The 25,761-nt window shown below is 40.6% G+C and overlaps 1 protein-coding gene across 3 annotated transcripts; it reads right to left on the bottom strand.

Annotated features, from left to right (window-relative positions):
- On the bottom strand, nucleotides 1–21,397 carry LOC114273634 (cuscuta receptor 1-like). Of its 3 annotated transcripts, none has more exons than XM_082908950.1 (3): nucleotides 21,103–21,390; nucleotides 20,438–20,767; nucleotides 1–2,414 (listed from the first exon to the last, which is right to left on the bottom strand). In XM_082908950.1, the coding sequence occupies exon 3, from the start codon at nucleotides 1,943–1,945 to the stop codon at nucleotides 422–424; it is 1,524 nt and encodes a 507-aa protein (XP_082765076.1). In that variant the 5' UTR covers nucleotides 1,946–2,414; nucleotides 20,438–20,767; nucleotides 21,103–21,390; the 3' UTR covers nucleotides 1–421. The 3 variants fall into 3 exon arrangements, with proteins under 3 accessions (XP_082765076.1, XP_082765078.1, XP_082765077.1); XM_082908952.1 differs by having other exon boundaries at nucleotides 21,103–21,323; XM_082908951.1 differs by lacking the exon at nucleotides 20,438–20,767 and having other exon boundaries at nucleotides 21,103–21,397.
- Between the last annotated feature and the right edge of the window lie 4,364 nt (nucleotides 21,398–25,761).

Here is a 25,761-nt window from a genome sequence, read left to right as displayed (position 1 = left end):
TGAAATGAAAACAAGTAACCAATAATGCTTAGTGTGTCTCCATTTATTCATTCATAAGCAACATAAAGCTAGCACTATTACAACATTTGCCATACTTGTCCATGGAAACAAACCATAGCTAATATAATACAAAAGGCCTAATAGCTTGTAAAACGAATCAGAAAACAACATTTGCTATACTTGTCCATGGAAACAAACCATAGCTACTAATACAGAAGGCGTGATATCTTGCAAAGAGAATCAGAAACAAAATAGTAACTAGAATACATACCCTCCTCAATCAGATAGAACCACCTTTGTCTCCAATACGGGTTGATGTAAAGAATAGCAGCAAATCCAAACAAGAAAGTGATGTATGTTCTGACAAAACTTGCAGAAAATGCCACTAGATCGATATCATACCATTTCCCCCAATTTCATCTCAGGATACTGTCGTTGGCAAGTGTGGTGAGTCAACAATGGCTGTACAAATTTTCTCTAATGGCTGTCCACAAAGAAATGGATTTCCCTCATAACTGCTCGCTTCAAAGGTCCCAAACTGTGCTTTCCTATCTAATATTTTACCTAATAAATTGTTGTGAGCCACAGTGAACACTTCCAAGAAATTTAGATTGATTAGTTCTGTTGGGATGTTGCCGCTCAAACTGTTGTAAGAAAGGTCCAAACTCTCTACTTGGGTAAGGTTTGAGAAGGTCTTCAAGATAGGTCCAGTCAACAGATTGTGAGATAAGTTCAGTGCATGAACATTACTTAGATTTCCTAATTCAAAAGGTATGTTACCTATTCGTTTGTTATGTGACAGATCCAATCCAGACATGAAATTAAGGATGTTGCCCTTGTAAGAGTTACTCCTACTTTTTGTGACAAACTCAACTTTGTCTACTTCATCAAGGGGCACAACTTTGCTCTCAATTATACCTCTGTATCGGTAAGTTGTAAACCCACCAAAATTATTTAAAGGTTCTTGCATTAAGGGTCGGTCACTAGCCTTTATCGTGCCAAAGGTGATAGTATTGAAACAAGGAGGTATAGAACCATTGAAATAGTTATTGGAAAGGTCCATCAAATTTATCTGATTTAGTTGACACAATGGAATTGGAATTGAACCGCTTAGTTGGTTCCCTCTGAACAGAAGAATTCTAAGTTTGGAAAGTAGTCTGATGGAATCAGGAATGCTGCCAAAAAAGATGTTGTCTCTAATATCCAAAGTCAAAAGATATGACGAATTAAGGAGAGCTATTGAAATTGACCTTGTAAACTTGTTACCTTGCAAATGCATATGCTTCAAGTGTTGTAGGTTTGGGTTTGAGCAAGAAGGAAGTATTGATCCCAAAAATGAGTTATAAGAGATGTCCATAAACGCACTTGGAACCAGTGCACATGGAAAATCACCATTGAATGAATTATTTCGCATGATTAGTGTTTGTAACGATGTCTTGTTATCCATTGAACTTGGAATCTTACCTGACATGTAGTTGTTGCTAATATCAAGGAAATTCAATTCAGGCAATTTGGAGAGCACATTTGTCAGAGGTCCTGTAAATTGATTATCATTCAATTGCAAAGCCTCTATATTAGCCAAGTTGAAGTCAATTAAAAAGATTTGACCACGAAAATTGTTATTTGATAATTTTAAAATCCATAAAAATCTACAATTCCTAACTAACTTGTTTGACACCTCCCTTGAAAAATTATTAGTGGATAAATCCAGAACAGACAACTTACTCATCTTACCAAATGAGGATGGGATACCACCTTCAAAAGCATTCCTGGATAAGTTTAAGTACTGAATATATGGAAACATATCCCCAATATTGGCTTGAATTTTCCCACTTAAGCGATTGTTAGAGACGTCAATTCTGTTAGTACTTATATAGTAGTATTGTGGCAAAGAAAATGGATTAACAAAAGAGTTATTCTGCAAGAATAAAATTTCTAGTCTCATGTTGTTCACCAGTGGCCAGGGAAAGACCTTCTCAAGTTATTGTGGGAGAGATCAATGAACATTAGCTTGTTTTGGTAAAGGAGAAATTTCGGAACATCGCCAGAGAGCTTGTTCAGATTGCAGTTTGATAGAACAAGGACTTTCAACCGAAACATGGGAATCCAATCTGTCAATTCAGTCTCTACCTCAAATTTGTCATTGTTACTTATCAATTCAACCACCTCAAGGTTTGAATGGTTTGCAAATGAGCTGAATGAGAATAAACCCTTGAAACGATTATGACCAAGACCAATGTACTCGAGGGGGTAAAGGCTTCCAAACAGAGATGGAGAAATGTTTCCTGTGAATTGGTTTAGAGAAATATCAAAAAACTTGAGAGATCTCATATTGCTTAGGCATGGAGGAAGGATCCCTACAAAGAGGTTATAGCTGAGATCTAACTCTTCAAGTTTCTTCAATTTGCACAAACCTACAAAACAAGAAGCTTATGAAACACGTATAGTTTGTAATGCCATAGATTTATATAATACTCTGTAATAAAAGTTCCTATTATAATATGTATATAAAGTGCTGTTTGGTAGCACAATTCAATATTTAAAACTAAATGTATTAAATAAAAATCAATTACATTCATTTGATAATCACAATTAATATCACTTAAAAATTCAAATGGGTCTAAAAATTTACGCTAAAAGTTAATTTTTTTCTAAATGATATGAAACTATATTGACTGAATTTATAAATACATAAGCACAAGCATCAACATATACTGTTATAACCTCACTATCATCACCACCACCACCATCACAATATAAAATTTGAAAGATACAATTTAAAATAATAATTTTCAAATTTAATCTTCTACATATCAAACAATTCAGCATTTAAATTTTTATCAAACAACTTTTTAATTTAAAGAATTCAGTTTTCAATTTTCAGTACTTAATTTTCAACTTTTGGGAAACACTACGGTGCACACCCTTCAAAAGTGTGCATGATATGCACCTTATAACTTAAAAGAAAAATAGCATAATTTTAATTTTTTGAGTCATAACTAAAAAAATGAAAAAAATATCATAATTAAATGCAGCCTGAGGCATAATTAAAGAACTCATGTGTCATAACTAAAATAATGTCATAACTAGAGAAGAAAATTAGTCATAATTAAAAAATAAAATGACATAACTAAAGAAGTATAGCGATCTCGGGTTTACCCTTGTTGTATAGTGATCCAGACTTGTGTCTGTAGATGTTGGTAGTTGACTATTATCTTGTTTGCATCCTCTTTACTTCATATTTGAGTTATGGGATGTGTTGGGTGGGTTTGTTTCAGGTTGGTTGAGTTTAGAAACCAAAACTAGTTGCCCAGATTTTTGGCCTGTCCGCTCGAGCGTAGATGTTGGCGCTCGAGCGTGGAATACACCCATCCAGTATTTGTTGTGCAGTGTTGTACGCTCGAGCGTAGGGTTGGGAGCTCGAGCGGAGGTCTGGTTCTGCAAAAGTGCTGAGCGAGTGCATTCTGCGCTCGAGCGGGAGGTTGGCCGCTCGAGCGGAAGTCTGTGAGTGGCCGCTCGAGCGGGGTGTTTTACGCTCGAGCGGAGACCTGGGTTAAAGTTTCGAAATTGTGACTTTTCAAATCACTTTTTGCTTTCTCTTCTCTCTCTTACTTTTCTAAAAATCACCATTGTTGAGCCTCTCACTCTAGACTCTACCTTCTCTCTAGGTTTTGATCTAGTAGGAGTGATTTGCTCATCTTTGGCCTTTACAAAAAAGTTGTTGATCGTCGAGGGCTTCCTTTTGATCAGAAAATTTCGAGGTTTGGAGCATTTTGGTTTTGATCTTCATCTCCTTTGAGGCTCCGGGTTTGAGGTAGGGATAACCTACTCCTCTCTATGGGTTTTGTCTTTAAATTTTGGTATTTTGAGATGTTGGGCTTGGTTTGGTAATTTTGTGAAAGTTTGGGGCTTTTGTGTAATTTTACAAAAGTTGGGGTTTTATTCATAATAAACCTAGATGCATGTTTGGCATGGAAAATGGAATTAATGTTGAATCATTGATGAAAATGGGACCTAAGGGTTGAAATGTTAATTATGGGAATTGACCTAATTACATTGTTTAATTAATTGAGATAATTAATTGAGAGGAATGAAGGAATGAAATGTTGATTGAATATCCATTGTGCATTTATTTTCTATTTAGAAATAACTGCTTTGGGCTATCGGTGGAGGATAGTCGTGATTGTTGTAGACAATGCTTGATGATTAAGTAAACTGAAACTAATCAATGAAATGTGTCATGGAACTTGACGGTTGATAGAATACATTAATTATATGTATTGTGTGATTGTATATAGAACCTTTGTGTTTGTATACGTTATGTGTAGAGGAGGAGATAGGGGATGTACTCCGCGGTTTAGGGGAAGATAGGGGATGTACCTCTAAACCGGATAGGTATTAGGAGGAGATAGGGGATGAACTCCGTAGACAGAGCTCATATGCTTGTCTAGAGAAGTGAAGATAGAGCTCATATGCTTATCTTTGTGAAGTGTGGATACAGCTTGTATGCTTATCTGTGGATATTGTTGATATACATATCTGTTGTAGAATGTGGATACAGCTTGTATGCTTATCTGTGGGTATTGTTGATATACATATCTGTTGAGAATGTGGATATAGCTTTTATGCTTATCTGAATGTGAGATATAGTTTTTATACATATCTGTTGAAATGATGATAGAGCTGACATGCTTATCTGTTGAAAAAGGGAAAATGAAAGGTAACTTAGACTCATAAGTTGTAAGACATAAATATGAAATTTATGTGATTGTATCAGTGTTGGCCATCTATCAATTGCTAATGTTTTAGTCATTGTTCATGGTTGGTTTAGTGTATTTCTACTGGGCTGTGGCTCACCCTATATGGGAACATCATTTTCAGGTACAGGAAGCATGCCACCTCCAAGGACATAGCTGGGAGGCTAGAGGCGGACATGTTTTGTTGTTTTACTTTTGATGTATTACATGTAACTTCAAGCCAAGGGCTTAATGTGTATCGAGTTAGTACTCTTTGTTGTAACCAAGTGTTAACTTGGAAAGCTGTAAGCCCGTAGGGCATTTTGTTATGATGTTAACATGTAATACTTATGTAATGAGACGCTAATGAATAATAGAAGGTGGTTTGTTTATACGTCAACGCATGTCTTGTTTGATGGGTTTAATGTTATTATTTTGAGGGCGTTACAACTTGGTATCAGAGCGTACCGGGTTCGAATACTTTGGGTACGTGGGAAGTGATTAGGATCACAGTGGGTTTGTCTCGCTTGATAGAGACGTAGATGTAGTACCATATGCTATGTGTTTATTTGATAACATGCTTATGTGACTATGTGGGTATGGGATTTAATTTCTAGGATGTTGATTGGATCCTTGAGTTTCTGGGAGTCTTGTTGGAAAAGCACTTGATCAACGCTGTTTCTAACCGGAACTCTAGTAACGTCTCGGGACTATCATTATCCGGAAATGAAATTCGTAAGTGCTTATGTGTTTATGTGCTTATGTGGAGTGAATTACAGTTGTCCATGCATTAGGACGTGAGTGTCTAGTTTCGGCACATTTGTGAATGTGCTAACGTTCTGTGACGCCTTTATTAGGATGTCAGGACGAGGAAGGGGTGCTAGACGTGGTAGACCTGCGAGGCAGGAAGCACCGTTACAGGGTGAGATTCCGGCAGTGCAGGAGGGAGTTGGTCAGGCCAATGTGGCCGAGCCAGTGGGTCAGCAGGCCATGGGTGCCTTGGCCAGAGAGATAGCAGGAGCTTTGGGTATTCTTAGGGCTGAGAATCAGGCAGCTGAGACAGGGCCTTCCTTCTTGAAGAGGGAGTTCTTTCGGTGTAATCCGGACGAGTTTATCGGGGATCCTAAAGAGCCGCTTAAGGCAGATGAATGGCTCGAACAGACAACGAAGACGTTTGAGATGCTCGGCATCGAGGACGGAGCATTGAAAGTGACCTTGGCATCCTTCCAGCTGAAGGGAGATGCGGGTCAATGGTGGAAATACGAGAAGGCTCGTGTTGGTGGGACTTGGGAGGCATTTGTGAATGCTTTTCAGGAGAGGTTTTTGTCTGCAGTAGCTAGAGAGAAGCTGAGGGATCAGTTTAGCCGGCTTAATCAGCAGGGCTTGTCAGTGGCCGAGTTTGAGGCTACTTTTACCAGTTTGTCCAGGTTTGCACCTGAACTGGTGGCGTCTGAGGAACGCCGTTGCTATGAGTTTGAGCGGAAGTTGAGGCGGGGCCTCAAGTTGAGAATTGGTGGGTCCTATATCCGGGAGTATAGACACTTGGTAGATGCTGCAGCTCATATGGAGCTTATGATGCAGGAAGAGGATGAGGGGCAGAGAGGCTCCAAGAGGAGTCAGGATGGTCAGGGTGATGGCAGGAGGCAGAGGGGTTCTAACCCTCAGCAGTCGCAGGGTAGTGTTGCTAGATCGACCTTTCCAGTGCCGAGTGTTGGCTCCGGGAGAGGTGGTCAGGGGGAATTCACCTGTTACAAGTGTGGCCAGTTGGGTCACAAGGCTTCTGTTTGCCCGCAGAAGGGTGGAGGTCAGAAAGCTGCTTCTTCTTCAGCTAGACCGCAGAGTCAGAGTTTGGGCAGGGGGCAGCTCTTGACTTGTTTTCAGTGTGGACAACCTGGGCACATGAAGAGGTTTTGCCCACAGTTGAGTGCCACTTCGGGAGCGTCTGGTTCTAGGCAGACGCAGGGTTTTCAGCCAGCTCAGTCTGTGCAGGCCTCGAGGGCCAATCCGGGAGCTTCGTCATCCCAGTCTGTGCAGCAGTCTTTTGCTCCGAGAGGTGAGCAGGTAGACCAGGGGCCTACGGGGCGCGTGTATGCTGTTACCGCGCAGGATTTAGTACCAGCTCCATCGGTAGTGAGAGGTACTTTTCTGTTTTGCAACTCAGTTGCTAGTGTGTTGATAGACACGGGTGCATCTCATTCTTTTGTATTTGCTGCATTTGCATCTGTTTTGGAATTGGAGTTAGCACAGTTAGCATCTCCTATTTGTGTGGTATCTCCTTTGGGCGGTGAGTTGATCCTGAAACAGGGTGTTAGAGGATGTGATATAGAGGTCGCCGACTATAGGCTTCCTTTTCCGTTTGTTGTCATGCCCATGAAGGGTTTTGATGTTATTTTGGGTATGGACTGGTTATCGTCATACCGGGCTGTTATTGATTGCTACCGCCAGAGGGTTACATTGTGTACCTTGAGCGGGGAGTGGTTCCATTTCTTGGGAGACCGGGTTGGTAGTGTTTTGCCACCGGGGTATGATTCGCGAGGGCGAAGTGAGCTTAGTGGTTTACTTGCTAGTTTTGAGAGTAGCGAGTGTGTTGAGACTCGGATTGTGTTGCCGAGGGTGGTTTGTGAGTATTCGGATGTTTTTCCCGAAGAACTTGTTAGTTTGCCACCTCACCGGGAGATAGAATTCTCTATTGATTTAGTGCCGGGTACGGCGCCGATTTCTATGGCACCTTACCGTTTTGCTCCAGCAGAGTTGGTTGAGTTGAAAGTTTAGCTCCAGGAATTGCTAGATAAGGGCTTTGTTCGCCCTAGTGTTTCACCGTGGGGAGCGCCGGCCCTCTTTGTTAAAAAGAAAGATGGTGCCTTGAGACTGTGTATTGACTACCGGAAGTTGAATCGGGCTACGGTTAAGAATAAGTACCCTATGCCCCGTATAGATGATTTGTTTGACCAGTTGAAGGGTTCCCGTTGTTTCTCTAAGATAGACTTGAGATCGGGTTACCACCAGTTGAGGGTCAGGGATGAGGATATTCCGAAAACGGCATTCCGTACGCGGTATGGCCATTATGAGTTTCTGGTGATGCCATTTGGGCTTACCAATGCACCGGCAGTCTTTATGGACTTGATGAACCGGATTTTCCGGGAGTTCTTAGACCGATTTGTGGTTGTCTTCGTGGACGATATTCTTATCTATTCGTCTTCTGAGGAGGAGCACGAGGCACACTTGAGAGTGGTGCTTGAGTTACTTAGAGCCCATAGGCTGTATGCCAAGTTTGGGAAGTGTGAGTTCTGGCTGGGGGAAGTCAAATTCTTAGGCCACGTGGTATCCGGGGAAGGGGTGTCTGTGGATACATCCAAGGTTGAGGCAGTGCAAGATTGGGCACAGCCTAAGAGTGTGTTTGAGATCCGCAGTTTTCTGGGATTAGCTGGGTATTACCGTCGGTTTGTGAAAGATTTCTCCAGGTTAGCGTCACCGTTGACTAGACTGACTCGGAAGGGAGTCAAGTTTGTGTGGAGTGAGACTTGTGAAAGGTCATTCCAAGAGTTGAAAGTTAGATTGACCACCGCTCCGGTGTTGATTATTCCGGAGAGAGGGTTGGGTTATGCGGTTTATTGTGATGCCTCACGAGAGGGTTTGGGTTGTGTGTTGATGCAAGAGGGGAAAGTGGTAGCTTATGGCTCACGTCAGTTGAAAATACACGAGAAGAATTACCCCACACACGACCTAGAATTAGCAGCTGTGATCTTTGCCTTGAAAATCTGGAGGCACTACCTTTATGGTGAGAGGTTCGAGGTATTCTCGGATCACAAGAGTTTGAAGTATCTGTTTACACAGAGAGATTTGAATTTGAGGCAGAGGAGATGGATGGAGTTCATCGAGGATTATGATTTTGAGTTACATTATCATCCGGGAAAGGCCAATGTTGTGGCCGATGCCCTTAGTAGGAAAACCATTAGTGATGTAGCTTGTATAGCCATCCGGGAATGGGAGATGTTGGAAGCACTTGGCGAGTTTGATTTGCTACTGGGCGAATCTGTTGAGGCTGCGGCCTTGTTTTCTGTTGTTGCGCAACCTACACTTGTGACTAGAGTGTTAGAGGCACAGAGAGGTGACCTTGAGGTAGAATCCCTCCGAGAGAAGATCTCCAGTGGGAAAGTTGAGAAGGGTTTGACGGTGTATCCCGACCTGAGTGTGAGATACCGAGACCGTTTGTTTGTACCGGAGTCTTGCCGAGAGGAAGTACTCCGAGAGTTTCACCATTCGCGCCTTGCGGTGCATCCGGGAGGTACTAAGATGTATCAGGATTTGGGTCGCCAGTTTTGGTGGCGGGGTATGAAGAGAGATGTGGCTGTTTTCGTATCGAAGTGTCTTACTTGCCAGCAAGTGAAGGCCGAGCATCAGAGGCCAGCGGGTTTATTGCAACCCTTGCCTATTGCCGAGTGGAAGTGGGAGCATGTCACTTTGGACTTCGTTGTAGGTCTTCCGAGGACTCAACGGGGTAATGATGCTATTTGGGTGGTTGTAGACCGGTTGACTAAGTCGGCGCACTTTATTCCTATGCGCGTGAGAGATTCGGTAGATCATCTTGCCGACCTGTATATTCGGGACATAGTGAGATTGCACGGGGTCCCAGTGACGATCATCTCAGATAGAGATCCTCGTTTTACTGCTAGGTTGTGGCAGAGTTTGCAGAGTGCCTTGGGCACTAAGTTGACCTTTAGTACGGCTTATCATCCTCAGACTGACGGGCAGTCCGAGCGTACTATTCAGATCCTCGAGGATATGCTTCGGGGTTGTGTCCTGGACTTCAGTGGGACGTGGGAGAGGCACTTACCCTTGGTAGAGTTTGCCTACAACAACAGTTTTCAGTCTAGCATCGGTATGGCACCGTTTGAGGCCTTGTATGGCCGACCGTGTAGGTCTCCAGTTTGTTGGGCCGAGGTGGGTGATGCACCTTTGTTGGGTCCGGAGTTGGTGAGGGAGACGACGGAGAAAGTTGAACTTATCCGTAGGAGGCTTGTTACAGCCCAAAGTCGACAAAAGAGTTATGCCGACCGTAGGAGGAGGCCTTTGGCGTTTGAGGTAGGTGATCATGTCTTTCTGAAGATATCACCTAGGCGAGGCCTGATGAGATTTGGGAAGAGTGGGAAGTTATCCCCTCGGTTTATTGGTCCTTTTGAGATCCTTGAGAGGATTGGCGAGGTTGCTTATCGGTTAGCCTTACCGCCGCAGTTGTCCGGGGTGCATGACGTGTTTCATGTGAGTATGCTTCGGAAGTATGAGCCAGATCCATCACATGTGTTAGATTGGACTGATTTAGAGGTAGATGAGGATGCCTCGTATGAGGAGAGACCGGTTCGGGTCTTGGATAGGCGGGATCAGGTCCTGCGTGGCAAGACCATTCCTTTGGTGAAAGTTTTGTGGAAACATCACGGAGTGGAGGAAGCCACTTGGGAACGTGAGTTGGAAGTCCGTGAGAAATATCCGGACTTGTTTATTGATATGTAATCTTGTATTTGAATTTTACATTTTGTTGAACTTAAGAGCTTTTATATATGTCTTAAGTTGTGAAACATTGAGAATGTTTTGATTATTGGTAGTATGTTTTGGAACTTGCCTCATATGGAAGTTGAATGTAACATTATATCTGTTGAACATATTGTTGAAATTGGAAGGATAGTGCATAATGTTGATGCATGTTGAAAGTACATATGTTGTTTACATATTGTGATATGTCTCTTGTTTAAGGGATGGGATGACCGGTAATGGGTCGAATTGTTGAATGTTAAAATATAACATTGTTTAAAATGGAGGAAAACTTGTTTTGAAAACTGGTGCTTAATTTCGGGGACGAAATTCTTTAAGGGGGGGAGGTTATAGCGATCTCGGGTTTACCCTTGTTGTATAGTGATCCAGACTTGTGTCTGTAGATGTTGGTAGTTGACTATTATCTTGTTTGCATCCTCTTTACTTCATATTTGAGTTATGGGATGTGTTGGGTGGGTTTGTTTCAGGTTGGTTGAGTTTAGAAACCAAAACTAGTTGCCCAGATTTTTGGCCTGTCCGCTCGAGCGTAGATGTTGGCGCTCGAGCGTGGAATACACCCATCCAGTATTTGTTGTGCAGTGTTGTACGCTCGAGCGTAGGGTTGGGAGCTCGAGCGGAGGTCTGGTTCTGCAAAAGTGCTGAGCGAGTGCATTCTGCGCTCGAGCGGGAGGTTGGCCGCTCGAGCGGAAGTCTGTGAGTGGCCGCTCGAGCGGGGTGTTTTACGCTCGAGCGGAGACCTGGGTTAAAGTTTCGAAATTGTGACTTTTCAAATCACTTTTTGCTTTCTCTTCTCTCTCTTACTTTTCTAAAAATCACCATTGTTGAGCCTCTCACTCTAGACTCTACCTTCTCTCTAGGTTTTGATCTAGTAGGAGTGATTTGCTCATCTTTGGCCTTTACAAAAAAGTTGTTGATCGTCGAGGGCTTCCTTTTGATCAGAAAATTTCGAGGTTTGGAGCATTTTGGTTTTGATCTTCATCTCCTTTGAGGCTCCGGGTTTGAGGTAGGGATAACCTACTCCTCTCTATGGGTTTTGTCTTTAAATTTTGGTATTTTGAGATGTTGGGCTTGGTTTGGTAATTTTGTGAAAGTTTGGGGCTTTTGTGTAATTTTACAAAAGTTGGGGTTTTATTCATAATAAACCTAGATGCATGTTTGGCATGGAAAATGGAATTAATGTTGAATCATTGATGAAAATGGGACCTAAGGGTTGAAATGTTAATTATGGGAATTGACCTAATTACATTGTTTAATTAATTGAGATAATTAATTGAGAGGAATGAAGGAATGAAATGTTGATTGAATATCCATTGTGCATTTATTTTCTATTTAGAAATAACTGCTTTGGGCTATCGGTGGAGGATAGTCGTGATTGTTGTAGACAATGCTTGATGATTAAGTAAACTGAAACTAATCAATGAAATGTGTCATGGAACTTGACGGTTGATAGAATACATTAATTATATGTATTGTGTGATTGTATATAGAACCTTTGTGTTTGTATACGTTATGTGTAGAGGAGGAGATAGGGGATGTACTCCGCGGTTTAGGGGAAGATAGGGGATGTACCTCTAAACCGGATAGGTATTGGGAGGAGATAGGGGATGAACTCCGTAGACAGAGCTCATATGCTTGTCTAGAGAAGTGAAGATAGAGCTCATATGCTTATCTTTGTGAAGTGTGGATACAGCTTGTATGCTTATCTGTGGATATTGTTGATATACATATCTGTTGTAGAATGTGGATACAGCTTGTATGCTTATCTGTGGGTATTGTTGATATACATATCTGTTGAGAATGTGGATATAGCTTTTATGCTTATCTGAATGTGAGATATAGTTTTTATACATATCTGTTGAAATGATGATAGAGCTGACATGCTTATCTGTTGAAAAAGGGAAAATGAAAGGTAACTTAGACTCATAAGTTGTAAGACATAAATATGAAATTTATGTGATTGTATCAGTGTTGGCCATCTATCAATTGCTAATGTTTTAGTCATTGTTCATGGTTGGTTTAGTGTATTTCTACTGGGCTGTGGCTCACCCTATATGGGAACATCATTTTCAGGTACAGGAAGCATGCCACCTCCAAGGACATAGCTGGGAGGCTAGAGGCGGACATGTTTTGTTGTTTTACTTTTGATGTATTACATGTAACTTCAAGCCAAGGGCTTAATGTGTATCGAGTTAGTACTCTTTGTTGTAACCAAGTGTTAACTTGGAAAGCTGTAAGCCCGTAGGGCATTTTGTTATGATGTTAACATGTAATACTTATGTAATGAGACGCTAATGAATAATAGAAGGTGGTTTGTTTATACGTCAACGCATGTCTTGTTTGATGGGTTTAATGTTATTATTTTGAGGGCGTTACAACTTGGTATCAGAGCGTACCGGGTTCGAATACTTTGGGTACGTGGGAAGTGATTAGGATCACAGTGGGTTTGTCTCGCTTGATAGAGACGTAGATGTAGTACCATATGCTATGTGTTTATTTGATAACATGCTTATGTGACTATGTGGGTATGGGATTTAATTTCTAGGATGTTGATTGGATCCTTGAGTTTCTGGGAGTCTTGTTGGAAAAGCACTTGATCAACGCTGTTTCTAACCGGAACTCTAGTAACGTCTCGGGACTATCATTATCCGGAAATGAAATTCGTAAGTGCTTATGTGTTTATGTGCTTATGTGGAGTGAATTACAGTTGTCCATGCATTAGGACGTGAGTGTCTAGTTTCGGCACATTTGTGAATGTGCTAACGTTCTGTGACGCCTTTATTAGGATGTCAGGACGAGGAAGGGGTGCTAGACGTGGTAGACCTGCGAGGCAGGAAGCACCGTTACAGGGTGAGATTCCGGCAGTGCAGGAGGGAGTTGGTCAGGCCAATGTGGCCGAGCCAGTGGGTCAGCAGGCCATGGGTGCCTTGGCCAGAGAGATAGCAGGAGCTTTGGGTATTCTTAGGGCTGAGAATCAGGCAGCTGAGACAGGGCCTTCCTTCTTGAAGAGGGAGTTCTTTCGGTGTAATCCGGACGAGTTTATCGGGGATCCTAAAGAGCCGCTTAAGGCAGATGAATGGCTCGAACAGACAACGAAGACGTTTGAGATGCTCGGCATCGAGGACGGAGCATTGAAAGTGACCTTGGCATCCTTCCAGCTGAAGGGAGATGCGGGTCAATGGTGGAAATACGAGAAGGCTCGTGTTGGTGGGACTTGGGAGGCATTTGTGAATGCTTTTCAGGAGAGGTTTTTGTCTGCAGTAGCTAGAGAGAAGCTGAGGGATCAGTTTAGCCGGCTTAATCAGCAGGGCTTGTCAGTGGCCGAGTTTGAGGCTACTTTTACCAGTTTGTCCAGGTTTGCACCTGAACTGGTGGCGTCTGAGGAACGCCGTTGCTATGAGTTTGAGCGGAAGTTGAGGCGGGGCCTCAAGTTGAGAATTGGTGGGTCCTATATCCGGGAGTATAGACACTTGGTAGATGCTGCAGCTCATATGGAGCTTATGATGCAGGAAGAGGATGAGGGGCAGAGAGGCTCCAAGAGGAGTCAGGATGGTCAGGGTGATGGCAGGAGGCAGAGGGGTTCTAACCCTCAGCAGTCGCAGGGTAGTGTTGCTAGATCGACCTTTCCAGTGCCGAGTGTTGGCTCCGGGAGAGGTGGTCAGGGGGAATTCACCTGTTACAAGTGTGGCCAGTTGGGTCACAAGGCTTCTGTTTGCCCGCAGAAGGGTGGAGGTCAGAAAGCTGCTTCTTCTTCAGCTAGACCGCAGAGTCAGAGTTTGGGCAGGGGGCAGCTCTTGACTTGTTTTCAGTGTGGACAACCTGGGCACATGAAGAGGTTTTGCCCACAGTTGAGTGCCACTTCGGGAGCGTCTGGTTCTAGGCAGACGCAGGGTTTTTAGCCAGCTCAGTCTGTGCAGGCCTCGAGGGCCAATCCGGGAGCTTCGTCATCCCAGTCTGTGCAGCAGTCTTTTGCTCCGAGAGGTGAGCAGGTAGACCAGGGGCCTACGGGGCGCGTGTATGCTGTTACCGCGCAGGATTTAGTACCAGCTCCATCGGTAGTGAGAGGTACTTTTCTGTTTTGCAACTCAGTTGCTAGTGTGTTGATAGACACGGGTGCATCTCATTCTTTTGTATCTGCTGCATTTGCATCTGTTTTGGAATTGGAGTTAGCACAGTTAGCATCTCCTATTTGTGTGGTATCTCCTTTGGGCGGTGAGTTGATCCTGAAACAGGGTGTTAGAGGATGTGATATAGAGGTCGCCGACTATAGGCTTCCTTTTCCGTTTGTTGTCATGCCCATGAAGGGTTTTGATGTTATTTTGGGTATGGACTGGTTATCGTCATACCGGGCTGTTATTGATTGCTACAGCCAGAGGGTTACATTGTGTACCTTGAGCGGGGAGTGGTTCCATTTCTTGGGAGACCGGGTTGGTAGTGTTTTGCCACCGGGGTATGATTCGCGAGGGCGAAGTGAGCTTAGTGGTTTACTTGCTAGTTTTGAGAGTAGCGAGTGTGTTGAGACTCGGATTGTGTTGCCGAGGGTGGTTTGTGAGTATTCGGATGTTTTTCCCGAAGAACTTGTTAGTTTGCCACCTCACCGGGAGATAGAATTCTCTATTGATTTAGTGCCGGGTACGGCGCCGATTTCTATGGCACCTTACCGTTTTGCTCCAGCAGAGTTGGTTGAGTTGAAAGTTTAGCTCCAGGAATTGCTAGATAAGGGCTTTGTTCGCCCTAGTGTTTCACCGTGGGGAGCGCCGACCCTCTTTGTTAAAAAGAAAGATGGTGCCTTGAGACTGTGTATTGACTACCGGAAGTTGAATCGGGCTACGGTTAAGAATAAGTACCCTATGCCCCGTATAGATGATTTGTTTGACCAGTTGAAGGGTTCCCGTTGTTTCTCTAAGATAGACTTGAGATCGGGTTACCACCAGTTGAGGGTCAGGGATGAGGATATTCCGAAAACGGCATTCCGTACGCGGTATGGCCATTATGAGTTTCTGGTGATGCCATTTGGGCTTACCAATGCACCGGCAGTCTTTATGGACTTGATGAACCGGATTTTCCGGGAGTTCTTAGACCGATTTGTGGTTGTCTTCGTGGACGATATTCTTATCTATTCGTCTTCTGAGGAGGAGCACGAGGCACACTTGAGAGTGGTGCTTGAGTTACTTAGAGCCCATAGGCTGTATGCCAAGTTTGGGAAGTGTGAGTTCTGGCTGGGGGAAGTCAAATTCTTAGGCCACGTGGTATCCGGGGAAGGGGTGTCTGTGGATACATCCAAGGTTGAGGCAGTGCAAGATTGGGCACAGCCTAAGAGTGTGTTTGAGATCCGCAGTTTTCTGGGATTAGCTGGGTATTACCGTCGGTTTGTGAAAGATTTCTCCAGGTTAGCGTCACCGTTGACTAGACTGACTCGGAAGGGAGTCAAGTTTGTGTGGAGTGAGACTTGTGAAAGGTCATTCCAAGAGTTGAAAGTTAGATTGACCACCGCTCCGGTGTTGATTATTCCGGAGAGAGGGTTGGGTTATGCGGTTTATTGTGATGCCTCACGAGAGGGTTTGGGTTGTGTGTTGATGCAAGAGGGGAAAGTGGTAGCTTATGGCTCACGTCAGTTGAAAATACACGAGAAGAATTACCCCACACACGACCTAGAATTAGCAGCTGTGATCTTTGCCTTGAAAATCTGGAGGCACTACCTTTATGGTGAGAGGTTCGAGGTATTCTCGGATCACAAGAGTTTGAAGTATCTGTTTACACAGAGAGATTTGAATTTGAGGCAGAGGAGATGGATGGAGTTCATCGAGGATTATGATTTTGAGTTACATTATCATCCGGGAAAGGCCAATGTTGTGGCCGATGCCCTTAGTAGGAAAACCATTAGTGATGTAGCTTGTATAGCCATCCGGGAATGGGAGATGTTGGAAGCACTTGGCGAGTTTGATTTGCTACTGGGCGAATCTGTTGAGGCTGCGGCCTTGTTTTCTGTTGTTGCGCAACCTACACTTGTGACTAGAGTGTTAGAGGCACAGAGAGGTGACCTTGAGGTAGAATCCCTCCGAGAGAAGATCTCCAGTGGGAAAGTTGAGAAGGGTTTGACGGTGTATCCCGACCTGAGTGTGAGATACCGAGACCGTTTGTTTGTACCGGAGTCTTGCCGAGAGGAAGTACTCCGAGAGTTTCACCATTCGCGCCTTGCGGTGCATCCGGGAGGTACTAAGATGTATCAGGATTTGGGTCGCCAGTTTTGGTGGCGGGGTATGAAGAGAGATGTGGCTGTTTTCGTATCGAAGTGTCTTACTTGCCAGCAAGTGAAGGCCGAGCATCAGAGGCCAACGGGTTTATTGCAACCCTTGCCTATTGCCGAGTGGAAGTGGGAGCATGTCACTTTGGACTTCGTTGTAGGTCTTCCGAGGACTCAACGGGGTAATGATGCTATTTGGGTGGTTGTAGACCGGTTGACTAAGTCGGCGCACTTTATTCCTATGCGCGTGAGAGATTCGGTAGATCATCTTGCCGACCTGTATATTCGGGACATAGTGAGATTGCACGGGGTCCCAGTGACGATCATCTCAGATAGAGATCCTCGTTTTACTGCTAGGTTGTGGCAGAGTTTGCAGAGTGCCTTGGGCACTAAGTTGACCTTTAGTACGGCTTATCATCCTCAGACTGACGGGCAGTCCGAGCGTACTATTCAGATCCTCGAGGATATGCTTCGGGGTTGTGTCCTGGACTTCAGTGGGACGTGGGAGAGGCACTTACCCTTGGTAGAGTTTGCCTACAACAACAGTTTTCAGTCTAGCATCGGTATGGCACCGTTTGAGGCCTTGTATGGCCGACCGTGTAGGTCTCCAGTTTGTTGGGCCGAGGTGGGTGATGCACCTTTGTTGGGTCCGGAGTTGGTGAGGGAGACGACGGAGAAAGTTGAACTTATCCGTAGGAGGCTTGTTACAGCCCAAAGTCGACAAAAGAGTTATGCCGACCGTAGGAGGAGGCCTTTGGCGTTTGAGGTAGGTGATCATGTCTTTCTGAAGATATCACCTAGGCGAGGCCTGATGAGATTTGGGAAGAGTGGGAAGTTATCCCCTCGGTTTATTGGTCCTTTTGAGATCCTTGAGAGGATTGGCGAGGTTGCTTATCGGTTAGCCTTACCGCCGCAGTTGTCCGGGGTGCATGACGTGTTTCATGTGAGTATGCTTCGGAAGTATGAGCCAGATCCATCACATGTGTTAGATTGGACTGATTTAGAGGTAGATGAGGATGCCTCGTATGAGGAGAGACCGGTTCGGGTCTTGGATAGGCGGGATCAGGTCCTGCGTGGCAAGACCATTCCTTTGGTGAAAGTCTTGTGGAAACATCACGGAGTGGAGGAAGCCACTTGGGAACGTGAGTTGGAAGTCCGTGAGAAATATCCGGACTTGTTTATTGATATGTAATCTTGTATTTGAATTTTACATTTTGTTGAACTTAAGAGCTTTTATATATGTCTTAAGTTGTGAAACATTGAGAATGTTTTGATTATTGGTAGTATGTTTTGGAACTTGCCTCATATGGAAGTTGAATGTAACATTATATCTGTTGAACATATTGTTGAAATTGGAAGGATAGTGCATAATGTTGATGCATGTTGAAAGTACATATGTTGTTTACATATTGTGATATGTCTCTTGTTTAAGGGATGGGATGACCGGTAATGGGTCGAATTGTTGAATGTTAAAATATAACATTGTTTAAAATGGAGGAAAACTTGTTTTGAAAACTGGTGCTTAATTTCGGGGACGAAATTCTTTAAGGGGGGGAGGTTATAGCGATCTCGGGTTTACCCTTGTTGTATAGTGATCCAGACTTGTGTCTGTAGATGTTGGTAGTTGACTATTATCTTGTTTGCATCCTCTTTACTTCATATTTGAGTTATGGGATGTGTTGGGTGGGTTTGTTTCAGGTTGGTTGAGTTTAGAAACCAAAACTAGTTGCCCAGATTTTTGGCCTGTCCGCTCGAGCGTAGATGTTGGCGCTCGAGCGTGGAATACACCCATCCAGTATTTGTTGTGCAGTGTTGTACGCTCGAGCGTAGGGTTGGGAGCTCGAGCGGAGGTCTGGTTCTGCAAAAGTGCTGAGCGAGTGCATTCTGCGCTCGAGCGGGAGGTTGGCCGCTCGAGCGGAAGTCTGTGAGTGGCCGCTCGAGCGGGGTGTTTTACGCTCGAGCGGAGACCTGGGTTAAAGTTTCGAAATTGTGACTTTTCAAATCACTTTTTGCTTTCTCTTCTCTCTCTTACTTTTCTAAAAATCACCATTGTTGAGCCTCTCACTCTAGACTCTACCTTCTCTCTAGGTTTTGATCTAGTAGGAGTGATTTGCTCATCTTTGGCCTTTACAAAAAAGTTGTTGATCGTCGAGGGCTTCCTTTTGATCAGAAAATTTCGAGGTTTGGAGCATTTTGGTTTTGATCTTCATCTCCTTTGAGGCTCCGGGTTTGAGGTAGGGATAACCTACTCCTCTCTATGGGTTTTGTCTTTAAATTTTGGTATTTTGAGATGTTGGGCTTGGTTTGGTAATTTTGTGAAAGTTTGGGGCTTTTGTGTAATTTTACAAAAGTTGGGGTTTTATTCATAATAAACCTAGATGCATGTTTGGCATGGAAAATGGAATTAATGTTGAATCATTGATGAAAATGGGACCTAAGGGTTGAAATGTTAATTATGGGAATTGACCTAATTACATTGTTTAATTAATTGAGATAATTAATTGAGAGGAATGAAGGAATGAAATGTTGATTGAATATCCATTGTGCATTTATTTTCTATTTAGAAATAACTGCTTTGGGCTATCGGTGGAGGATAGTCGTGATTGTTGTAGACAATGCTTGATGATTAAGTAAACTGAAACTAATCAATGAAATGTGTCATGGAACTTGACGGTTGATAGAATACATTAATTATATGTATTGTGTGATTGTATATAGAACCTTTGTGTTTGTATACGTTATGTGTAGAGGAGGAGATAGGGGATGTACTCCGCGGTTTAGGGGAAGATAGGGGATGTACCTCTAAACCGGATAGGTATTGGGAGGAGATAGGGGATGAACTCCGTAGACAGAGCTCATATGCTTGTCTAGAGAAGTGAAGATAGAGCTCATATGCTTATCTTTGTGAAGTGTGGATACAGCTTGTATGCTTATCTGTGGATATTGTTGATATACATATCTGTTGTAGAATGTGGATACAGCTTGTATGCTTATCTGTGGGTATTGTTGATATACATATCTGTTGAGAATGTGGATATAGCTTTTATGCTTATCTGAATGTGAGATATAGTTTTTATACATATCTGTTGAAATGATGATAGAGCTGACATGCTTATCTGTTGAAAAAGGGAAAATGAAAGGTAACTTAGACTCATAAGTTGTAAGACATAAATATGAAATTTATGTGATTGTATCAGTGTTGGCCATCTATCAATTGCTAATGTTTTAGTCATTGTTCATGGTTGGTTTAGTGTATTTCTACTGGGCTGTGGCTCACCCTATATGGGAACATCATTTTCAGGTACAGGAAGCATGCCACCTCCAAGGACATAGCTGGGAGGCTAGAGGCGGACATGTTTTGTTGTTTTACTTTTGATGTATTACATGTAACTTCAAGCCAAGGGCTTAATGTGTATCGAGTTAGTACTCTTTGTTGTAACCAAGTGTTAACTTGGAAAGCTGTAAGCCCGTAGGGCATTTTGTTATGATGTTAACATGTAATACTTATGTAATGAGACGCTAATGAATAATAGAAGGTGGTTTGTTTATACGTCAACGCATGTCTTGTTTGATGGGTTTAATGTTATTATTTTGAGGGCGTTACAAGAAGAAAATAACATAATTAGAAATTCATATGATACACCCTTTTTAAAGGGATGTATATTAGAATTTTCCTCAACTTTTAGTTTTCAACTTCCAATTTTATCGAACACCAGCTAACTCTTGAAAAAAGAAAGATGATGCTAGTTCATAGTTTTTGTCAATACTAGTTTATTTATTTGCATGAAGCAAAAAAAAAAAAAAAAAAAAAAAAAAACAGAAAGAAAGCAATAGAATTTTTGTTGGCCTTTGAATTTCTATTTTGTTGGCCATTTAGTTTATAATAGATAACCTTAACGAATAGAATTTTTACCTTGAATTGGTAAAGAACCATTAAGGTTATTTTGAGCCAGAGACAGAGCTTTCAGAGAAGATAATGCTCCTATGGATGGAGGAATACTTGCAGAGAAATTATTTCTACTCAAACCTAAGATCTCCAGATGGTGGAAGGATGTCAAACCTACCAAAACATATGACAAAGGTAAAATAGAGGTAAGAGAACTTAACAAAATACAATCAAGATTGCAGGGTGATCCTAAGACAATGTAAATAACAAAATTCTTGCCTTCCATTGGTAGCGTTCCATTGAGCTGATTTCCTCTAAGGAGGAGGACCTCTAGATTGCTAAGATTATAAGTCAATTCTGTAACCCAGGTGAAGAGACTCGTTAATTAGATTGCGATAAAGAAAATAGAGATAAATATAAATTGATGTTGTCACCTATATTCTGTGGGCACCTCAGTTAGTAGCTCAATTTCAAATGAAAATGTAATGTTCAAAAAATTTAAGGACAATGATGCCATTGATGGCAGTAATAGATTCCAGAAAGATATATTTGACAAAGAAGAACTATAAGTTTGCACAATTTGTTTGCTGTAAGGCCTAATTTTTCCAACTATTTGAGTCTTCTCAACAGTCAAATGGAGCTAAAAAAATTGACTTAAGTGGCATGAATTTGAGAATAAAAAGTACACGTACCTTGGTTAGAAAGTGGTCCTTCGATTCTATTGGACTCCAAGGATAGAAACTTAAGGGATGGGAGAGCACCCAAAATCTGGAAGGCATCCTTGTCAAAATTATTATTACTTAGATTCAGATGTCTCATCTTGCTCAAATTAGACAGTAGTTTAAAATCTGAGCACATGACAATGATCAAATGTCATTAAAAGTCAACCCCAAAGATCCATAAGTGAAAATGACTGACTTAGTGCTTTTACAGGTAATTAGGTACTTTTTAAAAAGACTTTCACTCTGATTCACAATTGTAGACAATATATATATAGTGGTATGGAATGAGTGCGTGCACACACTCACCCCCCCCCCCCCCCCGCCCTCCCCCTTTATTTCACCAAAAACAGTAATTAGGTAAACCACAAACCGCTATGTATAAAACCAGACAATGTAGACAATTTCTTTCATAAGTAACATCTAACGTATTTAATCATATTTTCAATTTCAAATCAATAGGTAAGTTGAACCAGTTAAAAAAATAAAAAATAATAAATAATAAACAAAATGAAACAAAAGAAGTCGCAGAGCTAGAAGTACTAACAACTATTTCCCAGCCTTCTATTTCGTTTTCTTTTATCTTGCTTTCTCTTTTTGGGCTTTTCTGTTATTTATTTAAATAATTGAAAATCAAGAGCACAATCATTGAATGGCTCCATCATTATTTACACATAATTGCACAGTAGAAATCTATGATCTTGGATGTTACTATCAAGGAAAGTGTTAGCTATCTAAATGCAAAGTTATAGCATCAGATTTTTATTTTTTGTTGATTTCAAGTAGACATTAAAATGCTCTTCTGAAGCTCAATGAATGACACAACACTCTAAAATCCATGCATTGTCCAATGCCTTTGTCAAATCCTCTTCGCTTTAATTGATTCATGGTCTTTCTCTTTATGTGAACTTGTTGGAAATTGTCTCAAGTTCCTATCTTTAGGTGTTGGTTTTTCTTTTATTAAGTATTCTTGCAGCAATAATTTCATGATCATTGCAATAATAATTTGGTCTAAAAGAGGCTTTAATACGCCCAAGGTTTGAGGGGCTCTACTCTCATGGGAGAGCATGTTTTTTGTAAGAGTAATAGAGTTGATTCACTAAAGAAGAATGAGTAGTGCTGCTTGGGGTTAAAGGGTTATGCCTTGGTGTCATATCTATTAAGTTGTGGTTTGTAGGTGGTATTATTTTGTTTGGGTATTTTGTAATGTAGTCACTGTGCTGGGCAAAGATGGTAAACGTATACCACCTAATTGTGTTTTGTGTTTATTATTTGTGCTTAATTTTTCCTATGCTTTTTTTTTTCCCCCTGATAATTGCAAAAGTAATATAAGAGCTTCTGTTGGCACAACAAAACCATCACTACAAAAAAAAAAAAAAAAAAAAAAAAATTAAAGTTTTAAAAACAAAAATTTAAGGATAAATTATTTTTTAGGGATCAAATATTTTATTGCGAAAAGTGTCATTATATTTTTAGCAACGAAAATTGGATATTAGTGATGAATTTTATCCTTTTGGGACCAAATTTTTTGTCCTAATAAATAAACCATTTTGTTCCTATTTATTAGTGACATTTTCAAAATTTTGTCGCTAAAAATCTTATTTTTGATTTTTTGGGACGATTATTTAGCGATTATCCTCACGACGATAAAAATTGATCACTAAATATTTTTTATAACAAAATTTTTACTTTTAAAAATCAAAAAATTTAATTTCTAAAACTCTTATATGCTGTACAACATATACCAACGGCTACAACTCAATGCCTAAGCTAACAAAAACAACTAGATGGGGAAGCGTGTAAACAAGCTATAATAATTCTAACAAAAATGTTTTGGAGCTCTAAAACATGAGCTCTAAAGGAGCTCTAGGGGTTAGCCCCACTTCATTAATGTGATGTTTTGGCTTTGTTTCTGTTTTTTAACCCTTACCACATCATTAGAGCTCTCTTTAGAACTCAAAATTTAGAGCTCTCTATCATTGTTGTAATTCTAAATAGGTAGAGCAATATTTAAGAAGTTGCTTTCAAATAAACAGATGTACTTTTGATCCATTGTTCTTCAAGGAAAAATACGGGTAATCATATTATCTGATGTGGAAACAATTTAGATAAGATGCTTGAATTATGAGTCTCATCTGGAAAAATCTCCGTCAATCGAGAAGTTACGAGAGTTTGTTAATATTTACCTACACTCCAAATTCTTAGGCTTTCAAATGGTAACCTCAAGATAGATGAATAAAAGGAGATCTTAGCTTTTATTGTTGTAATCTTCTCAATGTTGAGCATACCTTTATATAGCCATCTTTGACAAGGCCATGTGTACCTCATGGCATCCAAGACTATGCATCCTTGACTATGCGTCCCTCATGGCTAGGCCATATGTGGATGTACCATGTGTCCTTCATGGTTAGGTCACACCATGTGTATCACAGGGTTTCTAACAATTGTAAGTTATACTTGTGCCAAAAAATTACTAAAATAGCATGTTTTCAAACGAGGTCATAATACTTGTGTATCTATAGCAGGTGGCTTAAACATGAACTCATACATATAAATATAAAATTTATTGATAGTTCTATTCAACTGAATCTAGGAAGTTCTTAAGTCATACCTTTTATTGTTAGGGAGCTAAACTCATTAAAGCTTAAATCCAATGTCTCCAAGTTTTTCAACACCATTAATTCTGCACTGAAACAGTTCTTGTGTAGATATGAATAAGATAAGGATGGATAATATATTCTCTTTGGGAGTTCTCATAAAGATAGACATGCCTCGGGCAGGAAAAGGATCTCCTAAGTTGTTGCCTTGAAGAGAAAGGTTTTTGAGAGATATCAATGAACTCAAACATAGAATGATGCTCTTGTTGAACTTGTTTTCTCTATTGGACTCATATTGTGTGAGATATAACGTCTCTAGCTTTTCCAATCTCGATAAGCTCTCACAACCTGCAGTAAATAATTAAAAATTAACAACATTTGCTTCATATTTATGTAACTTTCAAGGAATTGATCATGTTTATCATATTATAAGTTAATGAACCATTGAATCGATCAATCTTTCATTGGAGTTATGAGAATGACATTTCATAAACCACTACGATAATTCATTATGTTTATACTTATCACTTGCATAAATAATTTTCATTTGGTCATTTCATCCCATATTGAAGGAAATTGAAGAGAGAGAGAGAGAGAGAGAGAGAGAGAGAGAGGGGGGGATTAAAAAAGGGCAATCCAATACACGAAGCTTCTGCTAAAATGAGATACAAAGATGGGAGAAATTGCTATCAAAAAAGAAGGGGAGAATAGAGATTATAAGACCTCATCTCGCTAATATTGCTATAAGATTGTAAACTAGTGCATTATTATTATTATTATTTTGATCAATTCATATATGATATTACAATGAAATCCAATGAATTACAATGATAATAATAAAAATTAAATACAACACACAATTAATACAAAGAAACTTCGAAAGAGGGAGATAGAAACCCAACAATTATACGGGGAACAATACTCACCCATAGGTGAAAAAATTAAAATCACTGACCTCCTAGTGAGGTATAGCGGTTTTGGCCAAATAGGATATGTGATTGAAATGATTTTGTGATACACCAAAATATTTTACTTTTTTATGGGTACCTAACGTTGTTGCAAATATTTTACTTTTTAAATACATCTAAAATGTAAAAATAAAAGATGACACAAATTTGAAGAAATTCACTAAAGACAAAACATAAGAAAATAACCAAAACCAGTTTTTGATTTTGAAAACTAAACAAAATGACTTATAGTTTATTATAAATTATTATCTAACAATATTTAATTAAGATTAATTGTAATTAAAATTAAAAAATTTCAATATTAAAAGGCGTCTCTTGTATCCTTAACTTTTGCATTCTTATGATATTGGCAAACAAAGTTAGTGTGGATACCCCTTTCATTTGAGGTAAGGATATGTGAAAATAAGAAGATATTTTGAAAATTTAAAAAATGGTTTTTGTTAAGAAAAAAAGGCCTTGGGCAATATTATTATTATTATTATTATTATTATTATTATTATTATTGTATGTTGAAAGAGTTTTCATTGACAGTAGATGTATACAATTCTCTAGTCTGATTTATTTATTTATTTTGTCAATCGATACGAGATTGTTACTTACAAATATAAAATAGTTAGAAATCATTTTTTACATTCTTTCTACATACTAGAAAAGAAGTGTCAATAAACAAATCCTAACATAAAAAATATATTCATAAACAAATCGGAAGTTTTGGGCTTTACAATTCTTAAAATTCAAAAGTGAAAGAATAAGAGATTAATAAGTATTCACAATTTTTTTCCCCCCATTAAATCCCAAGTTATTTTTTCAAACTTGCGATACATGTGTTCTAAGCAATAGATGTGATGTGAGTCCCCAAATATTTGAAATGTCTCTGGCTGTAAAAAAAAAAAATATATATATATATAATAGAACTTGTTAGGGAAAATTCGTGATTCCCCACAAGTAAATCAATCAATGGGAATAAAAACTAATGCGGAAAAATTAAATCAAAGGCAACACAAGAATTTTTACGTGGTTCCCTCAATGTGAGGTACGTCCACGGGATCGAAATCCGATTCCACTAT

The sequence above is a fragment of the Camellia sinensis genome, chromosome 15, assembly GCF_055761805.1.
Source record: "Camellia sinensis isolate YWXY chromosome 15, ASM5576180v1, whole genome shotgun sequence".
Taxonomy (NCBI): Eukaryota; Viridiplantae; Streptophyta; class Magnoliopsida; order Ericales; family Theaceae; genus Camellia; species Camellia sinensis.
Note: the sequence above shows the minus strand (reverse complement) of the source record. Positions and strands in the feature narration are given on the sequence as shown.

Bases quoted from the DNA above. Each gene is read 5' to 3' on its own strand.
- LOC114273634 (XM_082908951.1), bottom strand. From the start codon at position 1,945: ATGAGACTAGAAATTTTATTCTTGCAGAATAACTCTTTTGTTAATCCA.